Source organism: Oncorhynchus mykiss, chromosome 21 (assembly GCF_013265735.2).
Source record: "Oncorhynchus mykiss isolate Arlee chromosome 21, USDA_OmykA_1.1, whole genome shotgun sequence".
NCBI lineage: Eukaryota > Metazoa > Chordata > Actinopteri > Salmoniformes > Salmonidae > Oncorhynchus > Oncorhynchus mykiss.
Window position 1 is genome coordinate 6,257,453 of NC_048585.1, and position 23,264 is coordinate 6,280,716.

General features: G+C 45.0%; 1 protein-coding gene across 4 annotated transcripts in view; it reads left to right on the forward strand.

Moving 5' to 3' along the window:
* The first annotated feature begins 2,360 nt into the window (after positions 1-2,360).
* Positions 2,361-23,264, forward strand: part of LOC110500907 (serine/threonine-protein kinase B-raf-like) — a 44,509-nt gene continuing 23,605 nt past the window's right edge. Inside the window, exons 1-6 of one of the 4 annotated variants that reach the window (XM_036956701.1) lie at positions 2,361-2,572; positions 8,844-8,945; positions 11,411-11,698; positions 18,248-18,351; positions 19,021-19,123; positions 21,954-22,102. In XM_036956701.1, the coding sequence (XP_036812596.1) occupies positions 2,417-2,572; positions 8,844-8,945; positions 11,411-11,698; positions 18,248-18,351; positions 19,021-19,123; positions 21,954-22,102 (902 nt within the window). In that variant the 5' untranslated portion in view covers positions 2,361-2,416. Of the gene's footprint in view, positions 2,573-8,843; positions 8,946-9,283; positions 9,674-11,410; positions 11,699-18,247; positions 18,352-19,020; positions 19,124-21,953; positions 22,103-23,264 lie in introns of those variants that run through there. The other 3 variants (XM_036956699.1, XM_036956700.1, XM_036956702.1) reach the window with 3 other exon arrangements.

Below are 23,264 nucleotides of genomic sequence, written 5' to 3' on the forward strand. Positions count from 1 at the left end.
CATTAATTATCAACAATACTATACCACCACTACCACAACCATCATTAATTATCAACAATACTATACCACCACTACCACAACCATCAATAATTATCAACAATACTATACCACCACTACCACAACCATCATTCATTATCAACAATACTATACCACCACTACCACAACCATCAATAATTATCAACAATACTATACCACCACTACCACAACCATCATTAATTATCAACAATACTATACCACCACTACCACAACCATCATTAATTATCAACAATACTATACCACCACCACCACAACCATCATTAATTATCAACAATACTATACCACCACTACCACCACAACCATCATTAATTATCAACAATACTATACCACCACTACCACCACAACCATCATTAATTATCAACAATACTATACCACCACTACCACCACAACCATCATTAATTATCAACAATACTATACCACCACTACCACAACCATCATTAATTATCAACAATACTATACCACCACCACCACCACCACAACCATCATTAATTATCAACAATACTATACCACCACTACCACAACCATCATTAATTATCAACAATACTATACCACCACCACTACCACAACCATCATTAATTATCAACAATACTATACCACCACCACTACCACAACCATCATTAATTATCAACAATACTATACCACAACCATCATTAATTATCAACAATACTATACCACCACCACCACCACAACCATCATTCATTATCAACAATACTATACCACCACTACCACAACCATCATTAATTATCAACAATACTATACCACCACTACCACAACCATCATTAATTATCAACAATACTATACCACCACCACCACCACAACCATCATTAATTATCAACAATACTATACCACCACCACCACAACCATCATTAATTATCAACAATACTATACCACCACTACCACAACCATCATTAATTATCAACAATACTATACCACCACCACCACAACCATCATTAATTATCAACAATACTATACCACCACTACCACAACCATCATTAATTATCAACAATACTATACCACCACTACCACAACCATCATTAATTATCAACAATACTATACCACCACCACCACCACAACCATCATTAATTATCAACAATACTATACCACCACTACCACAACCATCATTAATTAAACGGATGTCATTACCATCACCCCTACTACTCGTACCACTACTATTAGGAATAATAATCACAACCCTAATAATAATTAAGTTAATTATTCAACGTCTCTCAGGCTTTGGGAGGCAAATACATATTTGTCTGCAAGAGGAGTCGTTGCTCCTTCCTTCACCTATGAGTATTTGTTGTTTTTCCTTTTAATAAGATCAAATGTGGAATAAATGTAGTAATAATGATAATGTAATGTAGTAATAAATGTAGTAATTTCTACAAATAATGAATCTCTTGGTGAGGATTATATTTCTCACAGTAAAGGAGAAAGTGCATCTCTGTCTCTACCTCCCCTGTCGTGCAGTGACCACATACACGCTCCTCTTTAGGGTCGCCATGTCTTTTTATGTCTGCCCAGATTCTATGTCAATCGGAGGTCACTCAGCCTGTACTTGTTAAGGATCTGTCTCTGCTTCGTATCTCTGACAGAGTAGAGATAATCAATTTCAATTTAAGGGTCTTTATTGGCATGGGAAACATGTGTTTACATTGCCAAAGCAAGTGAAGTAGATAATAAACAAAAGTGAAATAAACAATACAAATGAACAGTAAACATTACACTCACAGAAGTTCCAAAATAATAAAGACATTTCAAATGTCATATTATATGTCTATATACGGTGTTGTAACGATGTATAAATAGTTAAAGGGACAATAAATATACATAAATATGGGTTGTATTTACAATGGTGTTTGTTCTTCACTGGTTTCCCCTTTTCCTGTGGCTACGTTGGTCTCCATTATAAATACTCCTCGCCTGGCGGACGAAACAATTTTAGCCCTCTCTGTTCGCCTTTTTACCTCTCTGGTCTAGCTGAGATTTTAACTACTGGAGTTAAAATCTCAGCTCGGGTTTGGTTAGCCTGTCTGTGTATGATGGTAGACCTACAAACATTTGTTTTGTGGTTAATGTGTTTTGTATTTGGTTGCGTTTCATTTTGCAGCTTACACTTGATGCAGTTGTAAGCTACTAATCAGTAAACAAAATCAAATGCGGTCACTGAAACAAATTAAATACTCGTTATTGACATGATAAAACAATAGAAATAGTCACTGACACAGAAAGGAGGAAAGTGGTACCCTGATTTCCTCGTGTACCCCAAAACCATCACATCCCGGTGCTTTACTAGCCAGCTAGCTACATTTCTTGAATCTGTCTCCCCCTCCTGTCTCCTCTCCTCGATTATTTTCCACTCAGCTGATCGCAGTTTAAAATGGCGGCGTTGAGTAACGCCGAGTCCCCACCGCCCGTCTTCAACGGTGACACGATGGACCGAGACCCGGAGCGGGAGCGGGGACTGGAGGAGCTGGGAGCCTGCCTGGACCCCGCCTGTTCGGTGGGGATCCCGGAATGTCCGCAGGACGAGGAGGTATGGACCGGGGAGACGGGGGTGAAGCTGGGCATGGCGAGACGGGGGTACCGAGTGGAGGTTGCTGGATGGGGATCTTTAGGAAACACCGGCTGTAATATGGATCGTGGGGATGCATTGCAGGGGGCGAGATGATGCACTAAAATGGAAATGATTTCCATCACTAACGTGTCCTTCGTCCTCTTTGTATTTGCCGTTATTCCTTAAGGTGCATTTTGCGTTAGACTACATCGATCACGTTAGATTTGTGTAATAGTACGCTGACGGCAGTGTTTATTTCAGGCCTGCCTATATTTCATTTGGTTTTCGAGTTTTTTTTTCTCTCTTCAGCAGGTCTCTCTCTCTCTCGCTCTCTCTCTCTCTCTCTCTCTCTCTCTCTGCGGCGGCTGCATCCCAGCTCTCTTCTGTTCGCTACCTGGCACCGTTTGACTTCAACGATCTACCGCGTACGGCTTGATAATACATCGTTTTATATCGATATAGCTAACGGACAAACTTGTATTGATATTTATGAACAATTCATCAGGGATTTTCGTCAATTCGATGCAGAGAACCCCATCGTGGGCTGTCGACGGGAGCTGATATGTCTGTGCAAAGATCGGCTTTGTTTTGGTTGATAAAATGTACATTATTTTACATAATAGATCCAATGTTATGGAGGTTCATGCAGAATTATTAGCGCACGAATATTAATAGCTATACACTAAGCTAGGCCTCTTCCATCATCATGGCTCAAATGATATGCTCCTAGCTAACGTTACATTTATGTAAAGTTAAAACATATTTTTCAACAGCTATTTAAAAACATACTTTTGCTTTCAATGCAAGAAGGCCTGTATCGAAGACATGACATTAAAATAAAGAACATGATGCAACAGTCAAAAGGTATTTTGTGAGTGACATATCAAGCTTATCCAATTGACCATAATATAAATTAATGCTAAAATCACAATTGCATCATTAGTCAAATATAAAAAGTTGTAAGTTGTGCAACAAGCCAAACCAAAATCCTCAATCAATTCCCTGTCAGCTTAACTTTGGGACCTTGAGTAACCTGCTGTTGATACTAGTGGTTTCTCTGGTTACAGTAGAACTCATAAACCAATTCACCTGGGATCCAGGTAATTATATCAATTAGTAGGCCAAATTAGTCAGATTTTTTTTTAAAGGTATACTCAGGTAGCTAAACTTTCTCCTTCCCAAAAGTGCTTGACTGTTATTGTATGCCTTCTCAATAAATACAATATCTTTATTGTCTGTTGAAATTTTGTCCGCGCGGGATATCTGCAAATATTCAGGATATCTTCCAAGCTTAGTGAATAATATTGGCCCCCATTCAGCAGTCAACAGAATCCAAATAGAATCAAACAGAATTCAAATAGAATGCACATAGAATCAAACAGAATTCAAATAGAATGCACATAGAATCAAACAGAATTCAAATAGAATGCACATAGAATCAAACAGAATTCAAATAGAATGCACATAGAATCAAACAGAATTCAAATAGAATGCACATAGAATCAAACAGAATTCAAATAGAACAGTTAGACAGGCTCCAGAACTTTGGCTACTAATAAGTATTTTTGAAACCTCCAGCTTTGGGCAGGATGTGTCAATGTGTAGTTCATACAAGCATAATCTATGCGCAATAATTAGTCTTACCTCAATTAGCCACGGAATCCCGAGTTTGAAAGCAACAGTATTTCTGGAAGCTGTGCTGCTCCAACCCCCCCCCCCCCCCCCCCCCCCCCCTCCACCCCTCCTCCCACATGGGCTAGCCCCCTAGCAATTTGATTTCTAGCCAATGAGCTTCAGCCCCTCGCCATTTTGAGTGACAACGAATCAAGATGCGGAGTGGAGAGAGTAATGACATATCTGTTCCGATGTGACGTAGTCCGCCATTTTATCGAAAACCACTATTGGCTAGTGAGCGTTTACCTTCAGAACTACTGGCTAAAAAGTACAGGAGAATCTCTTTTAATGGTCAGAGAATCAGAGAATGTCATTGAATTTGAATTCTATCGTTTTTGATCACAAGTCATATTGCCCCAAAACAGTAAAACATGGTCCAGACTGAGGCCAATTAGAGTCCAGAGGTGTCACAGCCACCTGCCCCAGATATACACATGATGTGCGCATTTGGAGTTATTTTCATGGAACAGTTCTCGCCGGCCTCACGTTTCTATCCATAGTTTTTATGCAAGTAGTCATACCGTATTAAAAGTGGGACTTTCTCCCATTCCTCTCTGCAGATCCTCTATCAGGTTGGATGGGGAGCGTCGCTGCACAGCTGTTTTCAGGTCTCTCCAGAGATGTTTGATCGGGTTCAAGTCTGGGCTCCGGCTGGGCCACTCAAGGACATTCAGAGACTTGTCCCGAAGCCACTCCTGCGTTGTCTTGTCTGTGTGCTTAGGGTCGTTGTCCTGTTGGAAGGTGAACCTTCGCCCTAGTCTGAGCGTCCTGAGCACTCTGGAGCAGGTTTTCATCAAGGATCTCTCTGTACTTTGCGCCGTTCATCTTTCCCTCAATCTTGACTAGTCTCCCAGTCCCTGCCGCTGAAAAACATCCCCACAGCATGATGCTGCCACCACCATGCTTCACCGTAGGGATGGTGCCAGGTTTCCTCCAGACGTTACGCTTGGCCTTCAGACCAAACAGTTCAATCTTGTTTTCATCAGACCAGAGAATCTTGTTTCTCATGGTCTGAGAGTCTTTAGGTGCCTTTTGGCAAACTCCAAGCAGGCTGTCATGTGCCTTTTACTGAGGAGTGGCTTCCGTCTGTCCACTCTACCATAAAGGCCTGATTGGTGGAGTGCTGCAGAGATAGTTGTCCTTCTGACAGTTTCTCCGATCTCCACAGAGGAACTCTGGAGCTCTGTCAGAGTGACCATCGGGTTCTTGGTCACCTCACAGACCAAGGCCCTTCTACCCTGATTGCTCAGTTTGGCGGGGTTGCCAGCTCTATGAAGAGTCTTGGTGGTTCCAAACTTCTTCCATTTTAAGAATGATGGGAGGGCACTTGGGGACCTTCAGTGCTGCTGACATTTTTTGCTCCCCTTCCCCAGACCTGTGCCTCAACACAATCCTGTCTCGGAGGTTTACGGACAATTCCATCGACCTCATGGCTTGGTTTTTGCTCTGACATGCCCTGGCAACTGTTGGTCCTTTTTTTATAGACAGTTATGTGCCTTTCCACATCATGTCCAATCAATTGAATTTACCACAGCTGGACTCCCAAGTTGTAGAAACATCTCAAGGATGATCAATGGAAACAGGATGCACCTGAGCTCATTTTCGAGCCTCATAGCAAAGGCCCTGAATACTTAAGTTAATAAGCTATTTCTGTTTTGTTTTTAATACATTTCTAAAAACTTGTTTTGCCTTTGTCATTATGGGATATTGTGATGTCATTATGGGGTATTGTGATGTCATTATGGGGTATTGTGATGTCATTATGGGGTATTGTGATGTCATTATGGGGTATTGTGATGTCATTATGGGGTGTTGTGTGTAGATTGCGGAGTATTTTTTAATTTTTTTAATCAATTTTAGAATAAGGCTGTAACGTAACAAAATGTGGAGAAAGTCAAGGGGTCTGAATACTTTCCGAAGTCACTTTACATATATTTATAAATTAATTTGTGCTCATAAAGAATGTGTACGGTACTCAAACCACTCAAGATTGATCAGAGTATCAAACTCTTACGATCATTTCAATGAGACCATTTCAATGAGACTCCTAAAATGCTAGAAACGATTTGGTTGGGCTTTTCAAGACAGCCCTAAGGTTTGTGTGACTGGTTATTTTAGGATCCATGGCCCACGGTAGAGACACTGGTGTATCAAGCATTTTGACCCCCCCACTCTCCCAGGGTGGAGAGGAGACTGACCCCCCCTCCCCCCCCGCTCTCCCAGGGTGGAGAGGAGACTGACCCCCCCACTCTCCCAGGGTGGAGAGGAGACTGACCCCCCCCTCTCCCAGGGTGGAGAGGAGACTGACCCCTGCCCATTACCCCACTCTTTTGACAGTCGGTTGTGTAATGATGTGTATTTTAATGTTGACAGTCGGTTGTGTAATGATGTGTATTTTAATGTTGACAGTCGGTTGTGTATTTTAATGTTGACAGTCGGTTGTGAAGTTGGGGACGCAGCGAAGAGACAGAACAACCAGTAACTTAGTCTTCCACGACTAGTGTCTAATGGTTGCTTCCAAAACGCCACCCTAGTCCCTTTGTTTAGCCTAGTGCTCTACTTTTGACCACGACCGATAGGGACCCATAGTGCACTATATAGGGAATAGGGCTCTGGTCTAAAGTAGTGCACTACATAGGGAATAGGGCTCTGGTCTATAGTAGTGCACTATATAGGGAATAGGGCTCTGGTCTAAAGTAGTGGACTATATAGGGAATAGGGCTCTAGTCTAAAGTAGTGGACTATATAGGGAATAGGGCTCTGATCTAAAGTAGTGCACTATATAGGGAATAGGGCTCTGGTCTAAAGTAGTGTACTATATAGGGAATAGGGCTCTGGTCTAAAGTAGTGCACTATATAGGGAATAGGGCTCTGATCTAAAGTAGTGCACTATATAGGGAATAGGGCTCTGGTCTATAGTAGTGTACTATATAGGGAATAGGGCTCTGGTCTAAAGTAGTGTACTATATAGGGAATAGGGCTCTGGTCTAAAGTAGTGCACTATATAGGGAATAGGGCTCTGGTCTATAGTAGTGCACTATATAGGGAATAGGGCTCTGGTCTAAAGTAGTGCACTATATAGGGAATAGGGCTCTGGTCTATAGTAGTGCACTACATAGGGAATAGGGCTCTGGTCTATAGTAGTGCACTATATAGGGAATAGGGCTCTGGTCTAAAGTAGTGCACTATATAGGGAATAGGGCTCTGGTCTATAGTAGTGCACTATATAGGGAATAGGGCTCTGGTCTAAAGTAGTGCACTATATAGGGAATAGGGCTCTGGTCTATAGTAGTGCACTACATAGGGAATAGGGCTCTGGTCTATAGTAGTGCACTACATAGGGAATAGGGCTCTGGTCTATAGTAGTGTACTATATAGGGAATAGGGCTCTGGTCTATAGTAGTGCACTATATAGGGAATAGGGCTCTGGTCTAAAGTAGTGCACTATATAGGGAATAGGGCTCTGGTCTATAGTAGTGCACTATATAGGGAATAGGGCTCTGGTCTAAAGTAGTGCACTATATAGGGAATAGGGCTCTGGTCTATAGTAGTGCACTATATAGGGAATAGGGCTCTGGTCTAAAGTAGTGCACTATATAGGGAATAGGGCTCTGGTCTATAGTAGTGTACTATATAGGGAATAGGGCTCTGGTCTATAGTAGTGCACTATATAGGGAATAGGGCTCTGGTCTAAAGTAGTGCACTATATAGGGAATAGGGCTCTGGTCTATAGTAGTGTACTATATAGGGAATAGGGCTCTGGTCTATAGTAGTGTACTATATAGGGAATAGGGCTCTGGTCTATAGTAGTGTACTATATAGGGAATAGGGCTCTGGTCTATAGTAGTGCACTATATAGGGAATAGGGCTCTGGTCTATAGTAGTGCACTATATAGGGAATAGGGCTCTGGTCTATAGTAGTGCACTATATAGGGAATAGGGCTCTGGTCTAAAGTAGTGCACTATATAGGGAATAGGGCTCTGGTCTAAAGTAGTGCACTATATAGGGAATAGGGCTCTGGTCTAAAGTAGTGCACTATATAGGGAATAGGGCTCTGGTCTATAGTAGTGCACTATATAGGGAATAGGACTCTGGTCTATAGTAGTGTACTATATAGGGAATAGGGCTCTGGTCTAAAGTAGTGCACTATATAGGGAATAGGGCTCTGGTCTATAGTAGTGTACTATATAGGGAATAGGGCTCTGGTCTAAAGTAGTGCACTATATAGGGAATAGGGCTCTGGTCTATAGTAGTGTACTATATAGGGAATAGGGCTCTGGTCTATAGTAGTGTACTATATAGGGAATAGGGCTCTGGTCTATAGTAGTGTACTATATAGGGAATAGGGCTCTGGTCTAAAGTAGTGCACTATATAGGGAATAGGGCTCTGGTCTATAGTAGTGCACTATACAGGGAATAGGGCTCTGGTCTAAAGTAGTGCACTATATAGGGAATAGGGACACTTCGAGGACCAATGTCTATAGTCACCATCTCTGTCAATGTAATTAGGCTATATAACGGTATGATGTGACGTTCATAATTAAAGTGTGTGTGTGTGTGTGTGTGTCCTCTTAGATCTGGAATATCAAACAGATGATCAAGCTGACCCAAGAGCACTTAGAGGCACTACTGGACAAGTTTGGAGGAGAATGTAACCCCCCGTCCATATACCTAGAGGTGAGTTACCCTGTGAGGAGGAGGATGTACCCCTCAGTCCATATACCTGGAGGTGAGTTACCCTGTGAGGAGGAGGATGTACCCCTCTGTCCATATACCTGGAGGTGAGTTACCCTGTGAGGAGGAGGATGTACCCCTCTGTCCATATACCTGGAGGTGAGTTACCCTGTGAGGAGGAGGATGTACCCCTCTGTCCATATACCTGGAGGTGAGTTACCCTGTGAGGAGGAGGATGTAACCCCCCGTCCATATACCTGGAGGTGAGTTACCCTGTGAGGAGGAGGATGTACCCCTCTGTCCATATACCTGGAGGTGAGTTACCCTGTGAGGAGGAGGATGTACCCCCCTGTCCATATACCTGGAGGTGAGTTACCCTGTGAGGAGGAGGATGTACCCCTCTGTCCATATACCTGGAGGTGAGTTACCCTGTGAGGAGGAGGATGTACCCCTCTGTCCATATACCTGGAGGTGAGTTACCCTGTGAGGAGGAGGATGTACCCCTCAGTCCATATACCTGGAGGTGAGTTACCCTGTGAGGAGGAGGATGTACCCCTCTGTCCATATACCTGGAGGTGAGTTACCCTGTGAGGAGGAGGATGTACCCCTCTGTCCATATACCTGGAGGTGAGTTACCCTGTGAGGAGGAGGATGTACCCCTCTGTCCATATACCTGGAGGTGAGTTACCCTGTGAGGAGGAGGATGTAACCCCCCGTCCATATACCTGGAGGTGAGTTACCCTGTGAGGAGGAGGATGTACCCCTCTGTCCATATACCTGGAGGTGAGTTACCCTGTGAGGAGGAGGGTAACTCCTTTTATGTTTGAGGTTCTTGAAAGTAGCCACCCTGTGCCTTGAAGACAGCCTTGCACACTCTTGGCATTCTCTCAACCAGCTTCATGAGGTAGTCACTTGGAATGAATTTAAATTATCTTGTGTGCCTTGTTAAGTTAGTTTGTGGAATTTTTTCCCTTAATGCGTTTGAGCCAATCAGTTGTGTTGTGACAAGGTAGGGGTGGTATACAAAAGATAGCCCTATTTGGTAAAACACCAAGTCCATATTATGGCAAGGACAGCTGAAATAAGCAAAGAGAAACGACAGTCCATCATTACTGTAAGACATGAAGGTCAGTCAATACGGAACATTTCAAGAACTTTGAAAGTTTCTTCAAGTGCAGTCTCAAAAACCATCAAGCGCTATGATGAAACTGGCTCTCATGAGGACCGCCACAGGAAAGGAAGTCCCAGAGTTACCTCTGCTGCAGAGGATACGTTTATTAGAGTTAACTGGCTCTCATGAGGACCGCCACAGGAAAGGAAGACCCCGAGTTACCTCTGCTGCAGAGGATACGTTCATTAGAGTTAACTGGCTCTCATGAGGACCGCCACAGGAAAGGAAGTCCCAGAGTTACCTCTGCTGCAGAGGATACGTTCATTAGAGTTACCTGGCTCTCATGAGGACCGCCACAGGAATGGAAGTCCCAGAGTTACCTCTGCTGCAGAGGATATGTTCATTAGAGTGAACTGCATCTCAGATTGCAGCCCAAATAAATGCTTCACAGAGTTCAAGTAACAGACGCATCTCAACATCAACTGTTCAGAGGAGACTGTGTGAATCAGGACTTCATGGTTGAATTGCTACAAAGAATCTCTGCATGTGTGGTTCCCACCGTGAAGCATGGAAGAGGAGGTGTGATTGTGTGGGGGTGCTTTGCTGGCGCCACTGTCTGATTTATTTCGATTTCAAGGTGTCTTAACTAGCATGGCTACCACAGCATTCTGCAGCGATATACCATCCCATCTGGTTTGGGCTTAGTCCCACTATCATTTGTTTTTCAACAGGACAATGACCCAACACACCTCCAGGCTGTGTAAGGGCTATTTGACCAAGAAGGAGAGTGATAGAGTGCCGCATCAGATGACCTGGCCTCCACAATCACCTGACCTCAACCCAATTGAGATAGTTTGGGATGAGTTGGACCGCAGAGTGAAGGAATACAAGTGCTCAGCATATGTGGGAACTCCTTCAAGACTGTTGGAAAAGCACTCCAGGTGAAGCTGGTTGAGAGAATGTGAAGAGTGTGCAAAGCTGTCATCATGGCAAAAGGTGGCTACTTTGAAGAATCTAAAATATATTTTGATTTTGTTTAACACTTTTTTGGTTACTACATGATTCCATATGTGTTATTTCATAGTTTTGATGTCTTCACTATTATTCTACCATCTAGAAAATAGTAAAACGTGGAATGAGTAGGTGGTGTCCAAACCTTTGACTAGTTATGGATGGATGGATGTTTAAAAAATGTGTGTATTGTCTCTGTAGGCCTATGAGGAGTACACCAGTAAGCTGTGTGTGTGTTGTCTCTGTAGGCCTATGAGGAGTACACCAGTAAGCTGTGTGTGTGTGTTGTCGCTGTAGGCCTATGAGGAGTACCCCAGTAAGCTGTGTGTGTGTGTTGTCTCTGTAGGCCTATGAGGAGTACACCAGTAAGCTGGACGCTCTGCAGCAGAGGGAGCAGCAGCTCCTGGAGGCCATGGGGAACGGGACTGACTTCTACTCCTCCTCCCCTACGCCTCCTTCCCTCCTGGATGGGGGTTTGAGCTGTTCTGGGGGATCCGGGGGCACCCAGTTCCTTCTCCCCTCCGCCCCCAACACCCTGGCTGTCCTCCAGACCCCTACAGACGGACGGGCCAATCCCCGCTCCCCTCAGAAACCCATCGTCAGGGTGTTCCTGCCCAATAAACAGCGGACCGTGGTGAGTAAGGGGTGGTTATAATACATATACCTCCTGGTGTAGAAGGTGGGAGGGGTTAGGGTGGCTGTGGGCGGGGTTAGGGTGGGAGGGGTTAGGGTGGCTGTGGGAGGGGTTGGTGTAGGCTGTGGGAGGGGTTAGGGTGTGAGGGGTTGGTGTAGGCTATGGGAGGGGTTAGGGTGGCTGTGGGAGGGGAGAGTTAGGGAGAGATGGCCTGTATTGGTGATATTAGACAGTAGTTAGGGAAAGATGGTCTGTATTGGTGATATTAGACAGTAGTTGGGGAGAGATGTCCTGTATTGGTGATATTAGACAGTAGTTAGGGAAAGATGGTCTGTATTGGTGATATTAGACAGTAGTTGGGGAGAAATGGCCTGTATTGGTGATATTAGACAGTAGTTAGGGAGAGATGGCCTGTATTGATGACACTAGACGGTAGTTAGGGAGAGATGGCCTGTATTGATGACACTAGACGGTAGTTAGGGAGAGATGGCCTGTATTGATGATATTAGACAGTAGTTAGGGAGAGATGGCCTGTGTTGATGACACTAGACGGTAGTTAGGGAGAGATGGCCTGTATTGATGATATTAGACAGTAGATAGGGAGAGATGGCCTGTATTGATGACACTAGACGGTAGTTAGGGAGAGATGGCCTGTATTGATGATATTAGACAGTAGTTAGGGAGATGGCCTGTATTGATGATATTAGACAGTAGTTGGGGAGAGATGGCCTGTATTGGTGATATTAGACAGTAATTAGGGAGAGATGGCCTGTATTGATGATATTAGACAGTAGTTAGGGAGAGATGGCCTGTATTGATGATATTAGACAGTAGTTAGGGAGAGATGTCCTGTATTGATGACAGTAGTTAGGGGGAGATGGCCTGTATTGATGATATTAGACAGTAGTTAGGGAGAGATGGCCTGTATTGATGACAGTAGTTAGGGGGAGATGGCCTGTATTGATGATATTAGACAGTAGTTAGGGAGAGATGGCCTGTATTGATGATATTAGACAGTAGTTAGGGAGATGGCCTGTATTGATGACACTAGACAGTAGTTGGGGAGAGATGGCCTGTATTGATGATATTAGACAGTAGTTAGGGAGATGGCCTGTATTGATGACACTAGACAGTAGTTAGGGAGAGATGGCCTGTATTGATGACACTAGACAGTAGTTAGGGAGAGATGTCCTGTATTGATGACACTAGACAGTAGTTGGGGAGAGATGGCCTGTATTGATGACACTAGACAGTAGTTAGGGAGAGATGTCCTGTATTGATGACACTAGACAGTAGTTAGGGAGAGATGTCCTGTATTGATGACAGTAGTTAGGGGGAGATGGCCTGTATTGATGACATTGGACAGTAGTTAGGGAGAGATGGCCTGTATTGATGACAGTAATTAGGGAGAGATGGCCTGTATTGATGACAGTAATTAGGGAGAGATGGCCTGTATTAGTGATATTAGACAGTAATTAGGGAGAGATGGCCTGTATTGGTAATATTAGACAGTAGTTAGGGAGAGATGTCCTGTATTGATGATATTAGACAGTAGTTGGGGAGAGATGGCCTGTATTGATGACATTGGACAGTAGTTAGGGAGAGATGGCCTGGGCCTCTGCCTTGCAGGTGGCAGCGTACTCTCATTAGACAGTAGTTAGGGAGAGATGTCCTGGGCCTCTGCTGTGCAGGTGGCAGCGTACTCTCATTAGACAGTAGTTAGGGAGAGATGTCCTGGGCCTCTGCTGTGCAGGTGGCAGCGTACTCTCATTAGACAGTAGTTAGGGAGAGATGTCCTGGGCCTCTGCTGTGCAGGTGGCAGCGTACTCTCATTAGACAGTAGTTAGGGAGAGATGTCCTGGGCCTCTGCCTTGCAGGTGGCAGCGTACTCTCATTAGACAGTAGTTAGGGAGAGATGGCCTGTATTGATGACAGTAGTTAGGGAGAGATGTCCTGGGCCTCTGCCTTGCAGGTGGCAGCGTACTCTCATTAGACAGTAGTTAGGGAGAGATGTCCTGGGCCTCTGCTGTGCAGGTGGCAGCGTACTCTCATTAGACAGTAGTTAGGGAGAGATGTCCTGGGCCTCTGCTGTGCAGGTGGCAGCGTACTCTCATTAGACAGTAGTTAGGGAGAGATGACCTGTATTGATGACAGTAGTTAGGGAGAGATGTCCTGGGCCTCTGCTGTGCAGGTGGCAGCGTACTCTCATTAGACAGTAGTTAGGGAGAGATGTCCTGGGCCTCTGCTGTGCAGGTGGCAGCGTACTCTCATTAGACAGTAGTTAGGGAGAGATGGCCTGTATTGGTGAAATTAGACAGTAGTTAGGGAGAGATGGCCTGTATTGATGACATTAGACAGTAGTTAGGGAGAGATGACCTGTATTGATGACAGAAGTTAGGGAGAGATGTCCTGGGCCTCTGCTGTGCAGGTGGCAGCGTACTCTCATTAGACAGTAGTTAGGGAGAGATGTCCTGTATTGGTGATATTAGACAGTAGTTGGGGAGAGATGTCCTGTATTGATGACATTAGACAGTAGTTAGGGAGAGATGGCCTGTATTGATGACAGTAGTTAGGGAGAGATGTCCTGGGCCTCTGCTGTGCAGGTGGCAGCGTACTCTCATTAGACAGTAGTTGGGGAGAGATGTCCTGGGCCTCTGCTGTGCAGGTGGCAGCGTACTCTCATTAGACAGTAGTTGGGGAGAGACGTCCTGGGCCTCTGCTGTGCAGGTGGCAGCGTACTCTCGATCTCTGTAATTGTTTCGCTCCTTTATTGCGTTGATGCATTTCTTCATCGTATGTTACGTCAGTTTTAAAAACCACAGCCTTTTGCCATAATTACAACACCAACCTCCTCTGCGTTGTTTTTACATGTAGTTTCCTGTTTTCTTCACTGGAAGGTCAAGTCTTCATTAGAAGTGTCATGCTACATAAAGGGGAGGATGTGGCCTAAAGTACAGATGACTTAAGCTACAGGATTTAGGGTTGTGATGCTAGGCTATTAGCTCGTTGACGATAATAAGCGCACAGTTCTGTTGACGTCCGTGTGATTGGAGCCCAGTCTGTGTCTTGGTAGATGTACTCTTGGTTCTCTACTGTAATGCTGTCATGCTACATAAAGGGGAGGATGTAGCCTAAAGTACAGATATGACTTAAGCTACAGGATTTAGGGTTGTGATGCTAGGCTATTAGCTCGTTGACGATAACAAGCGCACAGTTCTGTTGACGTCCGTGTGATTGGAGCCCAGTCTGTGTCTTGGTAGATGTACTCTTGGTTCTCTACTGTAATGCTGTCATGCTACATAAAGGGGAGGATGTAGCCTAAAGTACAGATGACTTAAACTACAGGATTTAGGGTTGTGATGCTAGGCTATTAGCTCGTTGACGATAACAAGCGCACAGTTCTGTTGACGTCCGTGTGATTGGAGCCCAGTCTGTGTCTTGGTAGATGTACTCTTGGTTCTCTACTGTAATGCTGTCATGCTACATAAAGGGGAGGATGTATCCTAAAGTACAGATATGACTTAAGCTACAGGATTTAGGGTTGTGATGCTAGGCTATTAGCTCGTTGACGATAACAAGCGCACAGTTCTGTTGACGTCCGTGTGATTGGAGCCCAGTCTGTGTCTTGGTAGATGTACTCTTGGTTCTCTACTGTAATGCTGTCATGCTACATAAAGGGGAGGATGTAGCCTAAAGTACAGATGACTTAAACTACAGGATTTAGGGTTGTGATGCTAGGCTATTAGCTCGTTGACGATAACAAGCGCACAGTTCTGTTGACGTCCGTGTGATTGGAGCCCAGTCTGTGTCTTGGTAGATGTACTCTTGGTTCTCTACTGTAATGCTGTCATGCTACATAAAGGGGAGGATGTAGCCTAAAGTACAGATGACTTAAGCTACAGGATTTAGGGTTGTGATGCTAGGCTATTAGCTCGTTGACGATAATAAGCGCACAGTTCTGTTGACGTCAGTGTGATTGGAGCCCAGTCTGTGTCTTGGTAGATGTACTCTTGGTTCTCTACTGTAATGCTGTCATGCTACATAAAGGGGAGGATGTAGCCTAAAGTACAGATGACTTAAGCTACAGGATTTAGGGTTGTGATGCTAGGCTATTAGCTCGTTGACGATAATAAGCGCACAGTTCTGTTGACGTCCGTGTGATTGGAGCCCAGTCTGTGACTTGGTAGATGTACTCTTGGTTCTCTACTGTAATGCTGTCATGCTACATAAAGGGGAGGATGTAGCCTAAAGTAAAGATGACTTAAGCTACAGGATTTAGGGTTGTGATGCTAGGCTATTAGCTCGTTGACGATAACAAGCGCACAGTTCTGTTGACGTCCGTGTGATTGGAGCCCAGTCTGTGTCTTGGTAGATGTACTCTTGGTTCTCTACTGTAATGCTGTCATGCTACATAAAGGGGAGGATGTAGCCTAAAGTACAGATATGACTTAAGCTACAGGATTTAGGGTTGTGATGCTAGGCTATTAGCTCGTTGACGATAACAAGCGCACAGTTCTGTTGACGTCCGTGTGATTGGAGCCCAGTCTGTGTCTTGGTAGATGTACTCTTGGTTCTCTACTGTAATGCTGTCATGCTACATAAAGGGGAGGATGTGGCCTAAAGTACAGATATGACTTAAGCTACAGGATTTAGGGTTGTGATGCTAGGCTATTAGCTCGTTGACGATAACAAGCGCACAGTTCTGTTGACGTCCGTGTGATTGGAGCCCCGTCTGTGTCTTGGTAGATGTACTCTTGGTTCTCTACTGTAATGCTGTCATGCTACATAAAGGGGAGGATGTGGCCTAAAGTACAGATATGACTTAAGCTACAGGATTTAGGGTTGTGATGCTAGGCTATTAGCTCGTTGACGATAACAAGCGCATAAGTTCTGTTGAGGTCCGTGTGATTGGAGCCCAGTCTGTGTCTTGGTAGATGTACTCTTGGTTCTCTACTGTAATGCTGTGACCTACTCCTCCCATTCTATCCTTCAACATGACATTGAACCAATGAGGAGGAGTGTTGTCACCGGATCAGAATGTTGTTTTTGAACAGTAAATCTTTATTGATATTTTTTTTTAAAATGTTTTATTAAAAACTGGGTAAATCAAGATGTATACTAGGTCTTTATTCTCAGTACAGGTGAATGCATATTATTCAATAGGAGTGTGACATGCATTGAGTTATTCGGCTTGTTTTTAGCTGATTTCATACACAGATAACCAACAAACCCTTCCCGTTTGGGACTGAGTGGTATCTTCTTGCATTGTAAAGTGTCCGAGCCTGTCGGGACGGTTTCAACATCTCTACACCGTTTTAAAAATATAACTTTCCACCGGCTCAGAAATGAGCCGGATCACATCGCACGGAGCGAAGACGTCAGTTCAACGTCTAGTTTTGATTTACTTTTGGTTGAGTTGTCAACTGATGTGAATTCAATGTAAAAATTACAAAAAATGTATGTTATTTTAATATAAAAGTTAGGTTAGTAAAGTTATCTATATCCACAGTAAAAACGAGTCCTATATCGACATTACCTGAAAGGCCACTCAGCAAGGAAGAAGCCACTGCTCCAAAACCGCCATAAAAAAAGCCAGACTGCACATGGGGAAAAAGATCGTACTTTTTGGAGAAATGTCCTCTGGTCTGATGAAACAAAAATAGAACTGATTGGCCATAATGACCATCGTTATGTTTGGAGGAAAAAGGGGGAGGATTGCAAGCCGAAGAACACCATCCCAACCGTGAAGCATGGGGGTGGCAGCATCATGTTGTGGGGGTGCTTTGATGCAGTAGGGACTGGTGCACTTCACAAAAAGGATGGCATCATGAGGAGAGAAAATGATGTGAATATATTGAAGCAACATTTCAAGACATCAGTCAGGAAGTTAAAGCTTCGTCACAGATCTTCCAAATGGACAATGACCCCAAGCATACTTCCAAAGTTGTGGCAAAATGGCTTAAGGGCAACAAAGTAAATGTATTGGAGTGGCCATCACGAAGCCTGACCTCAATCCTATAGAAAATATGTGGGCAGAACTTAAAAAGCGTGTGTGAGCAAGAAGGCCTATAAACCTGACTCAGTTACACCAGATCTGTCAGGAGGAATGGGACAAAATTCACCCAACTTATTGTGGGAAGCTTGTGGAAGGCTACCCAAAACATTTGACCCAAGTTAAACAATTTAAAGGCAATGGTACCAAATACTAATTGAGTGCATGTAATCTTCTGACCCACTGGGAATGTGATGAAAGAAATAAAAGCTGAAATAAATCATTCTCTCTACTATTATTCTGACATTTCACATTCTTAAAATAAAGTGGTGATCCTAACTGACATAAAACAGTTTTTTTATTTTTTTACTAGGATTAAATGTCAGGAATTGTGGAAAAACAGAGTTTAAGATATATTTGGCTAAAGGTGAATGCAAACTTCCGACTTCAGCTGTATATAGTGATCTTGTTATACAGTTATGTAGTTATAGTGTATGGTCTATACCTGCTGTTCAGTCTCTGAAACTAACTGTATGGTTCCTCTCGGTCTGTCCCAGGTCCCAGCCCGCTGTGGCATGACGGTCAGAGACTCTCTGAAGAAGGCTTTAATGATGAGGGGACTAATCCCTGAATGCTGTGCTGTCTACAGGATACAGGATGGGTAAGATATATATATATATATATATATACATATATATATATAACACACACACACACACACGTGTCTTTTATATTTCACATTCTGTCAATTGAAGCTCCTGTACAACTTTGTAATCATTTCAGAACAGTGGAGATCAGTGAGGGGTCAATGTACAGTCCCACAGTAAGGGGTCAATGTACAGTCCCACTGTAAGGGGTCAATGTACAGTCCCACTGTAAGGGGTCAATGTACAGTCCCACTGTAAGGGGTCAATGTACAGTCCCACGGTAAGGGGTCAATGTACAGTCCCACTGTAAGGGGTCAATGTACAGTCCCACTGTAAGGGGTCAATGTACAGTCCCACTGTAAGGGGTCAATGTACAGTCCCACTGTTAAGGGGTCAATGTGCAGTCCCACTGTAAGGGGTCAATGTACAGTCCCACGGTAAGGGGTCAATGTACAGTCCCACTGTAAGGGGTCAATGTACAGTCCCACTGTAAGGGGTCAATGTGCAGTCCCACTGTAAGGGGTCAATGTACAGTCCCAAACTTGCACAATTCAGTTTATTTTATTGTACTTTGTTGAACCAGGTAAATCATTGAGACACACATTCTCTTTCACAACAACCCACACATGTGTACTAAACTCAACCACAACCCAGTGAACTCCTCTTCCTCTCACCTGTCTCAGAGAGAAGAAGCCTCTTGGCTGGGACACAGACATCTCCTGGCTGACAGGGGAGGAGCTACACGTGGAAGTGCTGGAGAACGTTCCTCTGACCACACACAACTTTGTGAGTATGACTTGAAACTATGGAATTGGTACTAGAATTTCATATGACTGGGCAGGGGTGCAGCCTGGGAGGGCATGGGCCCACCTACTTGGCAGCCAGGCCCACACACTTGGGAGTCAGGCCCAGCCAATCAGAATGAGTTTTTCCCCACAAAAGGGCTTTATTACAGACAAAAATACCCCTCGGGCTTATGGTAGAGCAAGCAACATTACATTTTCTGGCAACAGTTCTGGTGGACAACCCTGCAGTTAGAATGTCAATTGCACACTCCAAAACTTGAGACATCTGTGTCATTGTGCTGTGTGACAAAACTGCACATTATTTTTTTAAGTGGCCTTTTATTGTCCCCCAGCACAAGGTGCCCCTGTGTAATGATCGTGCTGTTTAATCGGCTTCTTGATATGCCACACCTGTCAGGTGGATGGATTATATTGGCAAAGGAGAGATGCTCACTAACAGGGATGTGAACAGATTTTTGCACAACATTTGAGAGAAATAAGCTTTTTGTGCGTATGGAACATTTCTGGGATTATTTATTTCAGCTCATGAAACATGGGACATGGCGTTTTGTATATTTTTGTTCAGTGTAGAACTATGGAACTAGAATTATGGAACCAGCTGGGACTGGGATGGGATGGTACTGGGAAAAGCCACTGGAAAGACTAACTAGGAGGACAAACTGTCCACACAGTGCACGGTTCAGTCCATTGTTGAGTTGACCACGGGTTCAGTCCATTGTTGAGTTGACCACGGGTTCAGTCCATTGTTGAGTTGACCACGGGTTCAGTCCATTGTTGAGTTGACCACGGGTTCAGTCCATTGTTGAGTTGACCACGGGTTCAGTCCATTGTTGAGTTGACCACGGGTTCAGTCTATTGTTGAGTTGACCACCGGTTTAGTCCATTGTTGAGTTGACCACGGGTTCAGTCCATTGAGTTGACCACGGGTTCAGTCCATTGAGTTGACCACGGGTTCAGTCCATTGTTGAGTTGACCACGGGTTCAGTCCATTGAGTTGACCACGGGTTCAGTCCATTGAGTTGACCACGGGTTCAGTCTATTGTTGAGTTGACCACGGGTTCAGTCCATTGTTGAGTTGACCACGGGTTCAGTCCATTGAGTTGACCACGGGTTCAGTCCATTGTTGAGTTGACCACGGGTTCAGTCCATTGTTGAGTTGACCACGGGTTCAGTCCATTGTTGAGTTGACCACGGGTTCAGTCCATTGTTGAGTTGACCACGGGTTCAGTCCATTGTTGAGTTGACCACGGGTTCAGTCCATTGTTGAGTTGACCACGGGTTCAGTCCATTGTTGAGTTGACCACGGGTTCAGTCCATTGTTGAGTTGACCACGGGTTCAGTCCATTGTTGAGTTGACCACGGGTTCAGTCCATTGTTGAGTTGACCACGGGTTCAGTCCATTGTTGAGTTGACCACGGGTTCAGTCTATTGTTGAGTTGACCACGGGTTCAGTCCATTGTTGAGTTGACCACGAGTTCAGTCCATTGTTGAGTTGACCACGGGTTCAGTCCATTGTTGAGTTGACCACGGGTACAGTCCATTGTTGAGTTGACCACGGGTTCAGTGTATTGTTGAGTTGACCACGGGTTCAGTCCATTGTTGAGTTGACCACGGGTTCAGTCCATTGAGTTGACCACGGGTTCAGTCCATTGAGTTGACCACGGGTTCAGTCCATTGAGTTGATCACGGGTTCAGTCCATTGAGTTGACCACGGGTTCAGTCCATTGTTGAGTTGACCACGGGTTCAGTCCATTGTTGTATACCTCCAATGTCCCAGATGAATGGAACACCTGCATTCACAATGGCACGTGAATACTGTATGTTCGACAGAACAGAACCACAGAGGTAGAAACAGGGCTCCTAGATGGAAAGATCTTGTTTTAGCGTGGGACATCGCCTTGGAGGGATTCCACCATTTTTTTTAAAAATTAGTCAACTGGGTTGTGAATCCAATGGGTTGGATCCCATATGATCGTAGCATTGTCTTCAAATTGGATTGTCTTTTTTGTTTTTTGTAAATGTCTTTTTAAGCTATATCACTGCCATCTAGTGGCCAATACATGTTATGACAAGATTTGGTTCAGGCCATCAGAGTCCCTGGGTTCGCGCCCAGGCTCTGTCGTAACCGGCCGCGACCGGGAGGTCTGTGGGGCGTCGCACAATTGGACTAGCGTCGTCCGGGTTAGGGAGGCATTGGTCGGTAGGGATATCCTTGTCTCATCGCGCACCAGCGACTCCTGTGGCGGGCCGGGCGCAGTGCGCGCTAACCAAGGTTGCCAGGTGCACGGTGTTTCCTCCGACACATTGGTGCGGCTGGCTTCCGGGTTGGATGTGCGCTGTGTTAAGAAGCAGTGTGGCTTGGTTGGGTTGTGTATCGGAGGACGCATGACATTCAGCCTTCGTCTCTCCCGAGCCCGTACGGGAGTTGTAGCAATGAGACAAGATAGTAGCTACTACAACAATTGGATACCACGAAATTGGAGAGAAAAAAGGGGTAAAATAAAAAAAAAAAATATATATATATATATATATATATATATATATATATATATATATATATATATATATATATATATTTTTTTTTAAACAGCAGGTGTCGCTAAAATAATCAATGTTAGCTTTACACTTGTTTGTTTCACACACAACAGAAGAAGAAAATGGACCACTTTAAAAATGGAGATGGCCTCAATGGCACAAAAGATCAGTGGTCTTTCCATCTCCATGGACAGAAGGTACCCGTCACTAGTTACTGACGTTCCCGATCTATTTTCTAACTGTCTCCGTCTCTCTGTTTCTGTCTGTTCGCCCAGGTGAGGAAGACGTTTTTTACGTTGGCCTTCTGCGATTTTTGCCGGAAGCTTCTGTTCCAGGGGTTCCGATGTCAGACGTGTGGCTATAAGTTCCACCAGCGTTGCAGCACGGAGGTGCCGCTCATGTGTGTCAACTACGACCAGCTAGAGTGAGTTATCCATCGCTTTGATCAAAGCAATCAGTTCAGCTCGTCGAGGAAAGGGGGTGGGACTCGATGCGTGATGTTATTCTGTTGGTTTGCACGCAAGTGTTGTTGTTCCTTGTTTGAGACGGACGTTAGCTTGACCTGTCCCGGAGACGGGACGTTAGCTTGACCTGTCCCGGAGACGGACGTTAGCTTGACCTGTCCCCGAGACGTTAGTTAGCTTGACCTGTCCCCGAGACGGACGTTAGCTTGACCTGTCCCCGAGACGGACGTTAGCTTGACCTGTCCCCGAGATGGACATTAGCTTGACCTGTCCCCGAGACGGACGTTAGCTTGACCTGTCCCCGAGACGTTAGTTAGCTTGACCTGTCCCCGAGACGTTAGTTAGCTTGACCTGTCCCCGAGACAGACGTTAGCTTGACCTGTCCCCGAGATGGACATTAGCTTGACCTGTCCCCGAGACGGACGTTAGCTTGACCTGTCCCCGAGACGGACGTTAGCTTGACCTGTCCCGGAGACTGACGTTAGCTTGACCTGTCCCCGAGACGTTAGTTAGCTTGACCTGTCCCCGAGACGGACGTTAGCTTGACCTGTCCCCGAGACGGACGTTAGCTTGACCTGTCCCGGAGACGGACGTTAGCTTGACCTGTCCCCGAGACGTTAGTTAGCTTGACCTGTCCCCGAGACGGGGCGTTAGCTTGACCTGTCCCCGAGACGGGGCGTTAGCTTGACCTGTCCCCGAGACGGGACGTTAGCTTGACCTGTCCCCGAGACGGACGTTAGCTTGACCTGTCCCCGAGACGTTAGTTAGCTTGACCTGTCCCCGAGACAGACGTTAGCTTGACCTGTCCCCGAGACGGACGTTAGCTTGACCTGTCCCCGAGACGGACGTTAGCTTGACCTGTCCCCGAGACGTTAGTTAGCTTGACCTGTCCCCGAGACGTTAGTTAGCTTGACCTGTCCCCGAGACGGACGTTAGCTTGACCTGTCCCCGAGACGGACGTTAGCTTGACCTGTCCCCGAGACGGACGTTAGCTTGACCTGTCCCCGAGACGGACGTTAGCTTGACCTGTCCCCGAGACGGACGTTAGCTTGACCTGTCCCCGAGACGGACGTTAGCTTGACCTGTCCCCGAGACGGACGTTAGCTTGACCTGTCCCCGAGA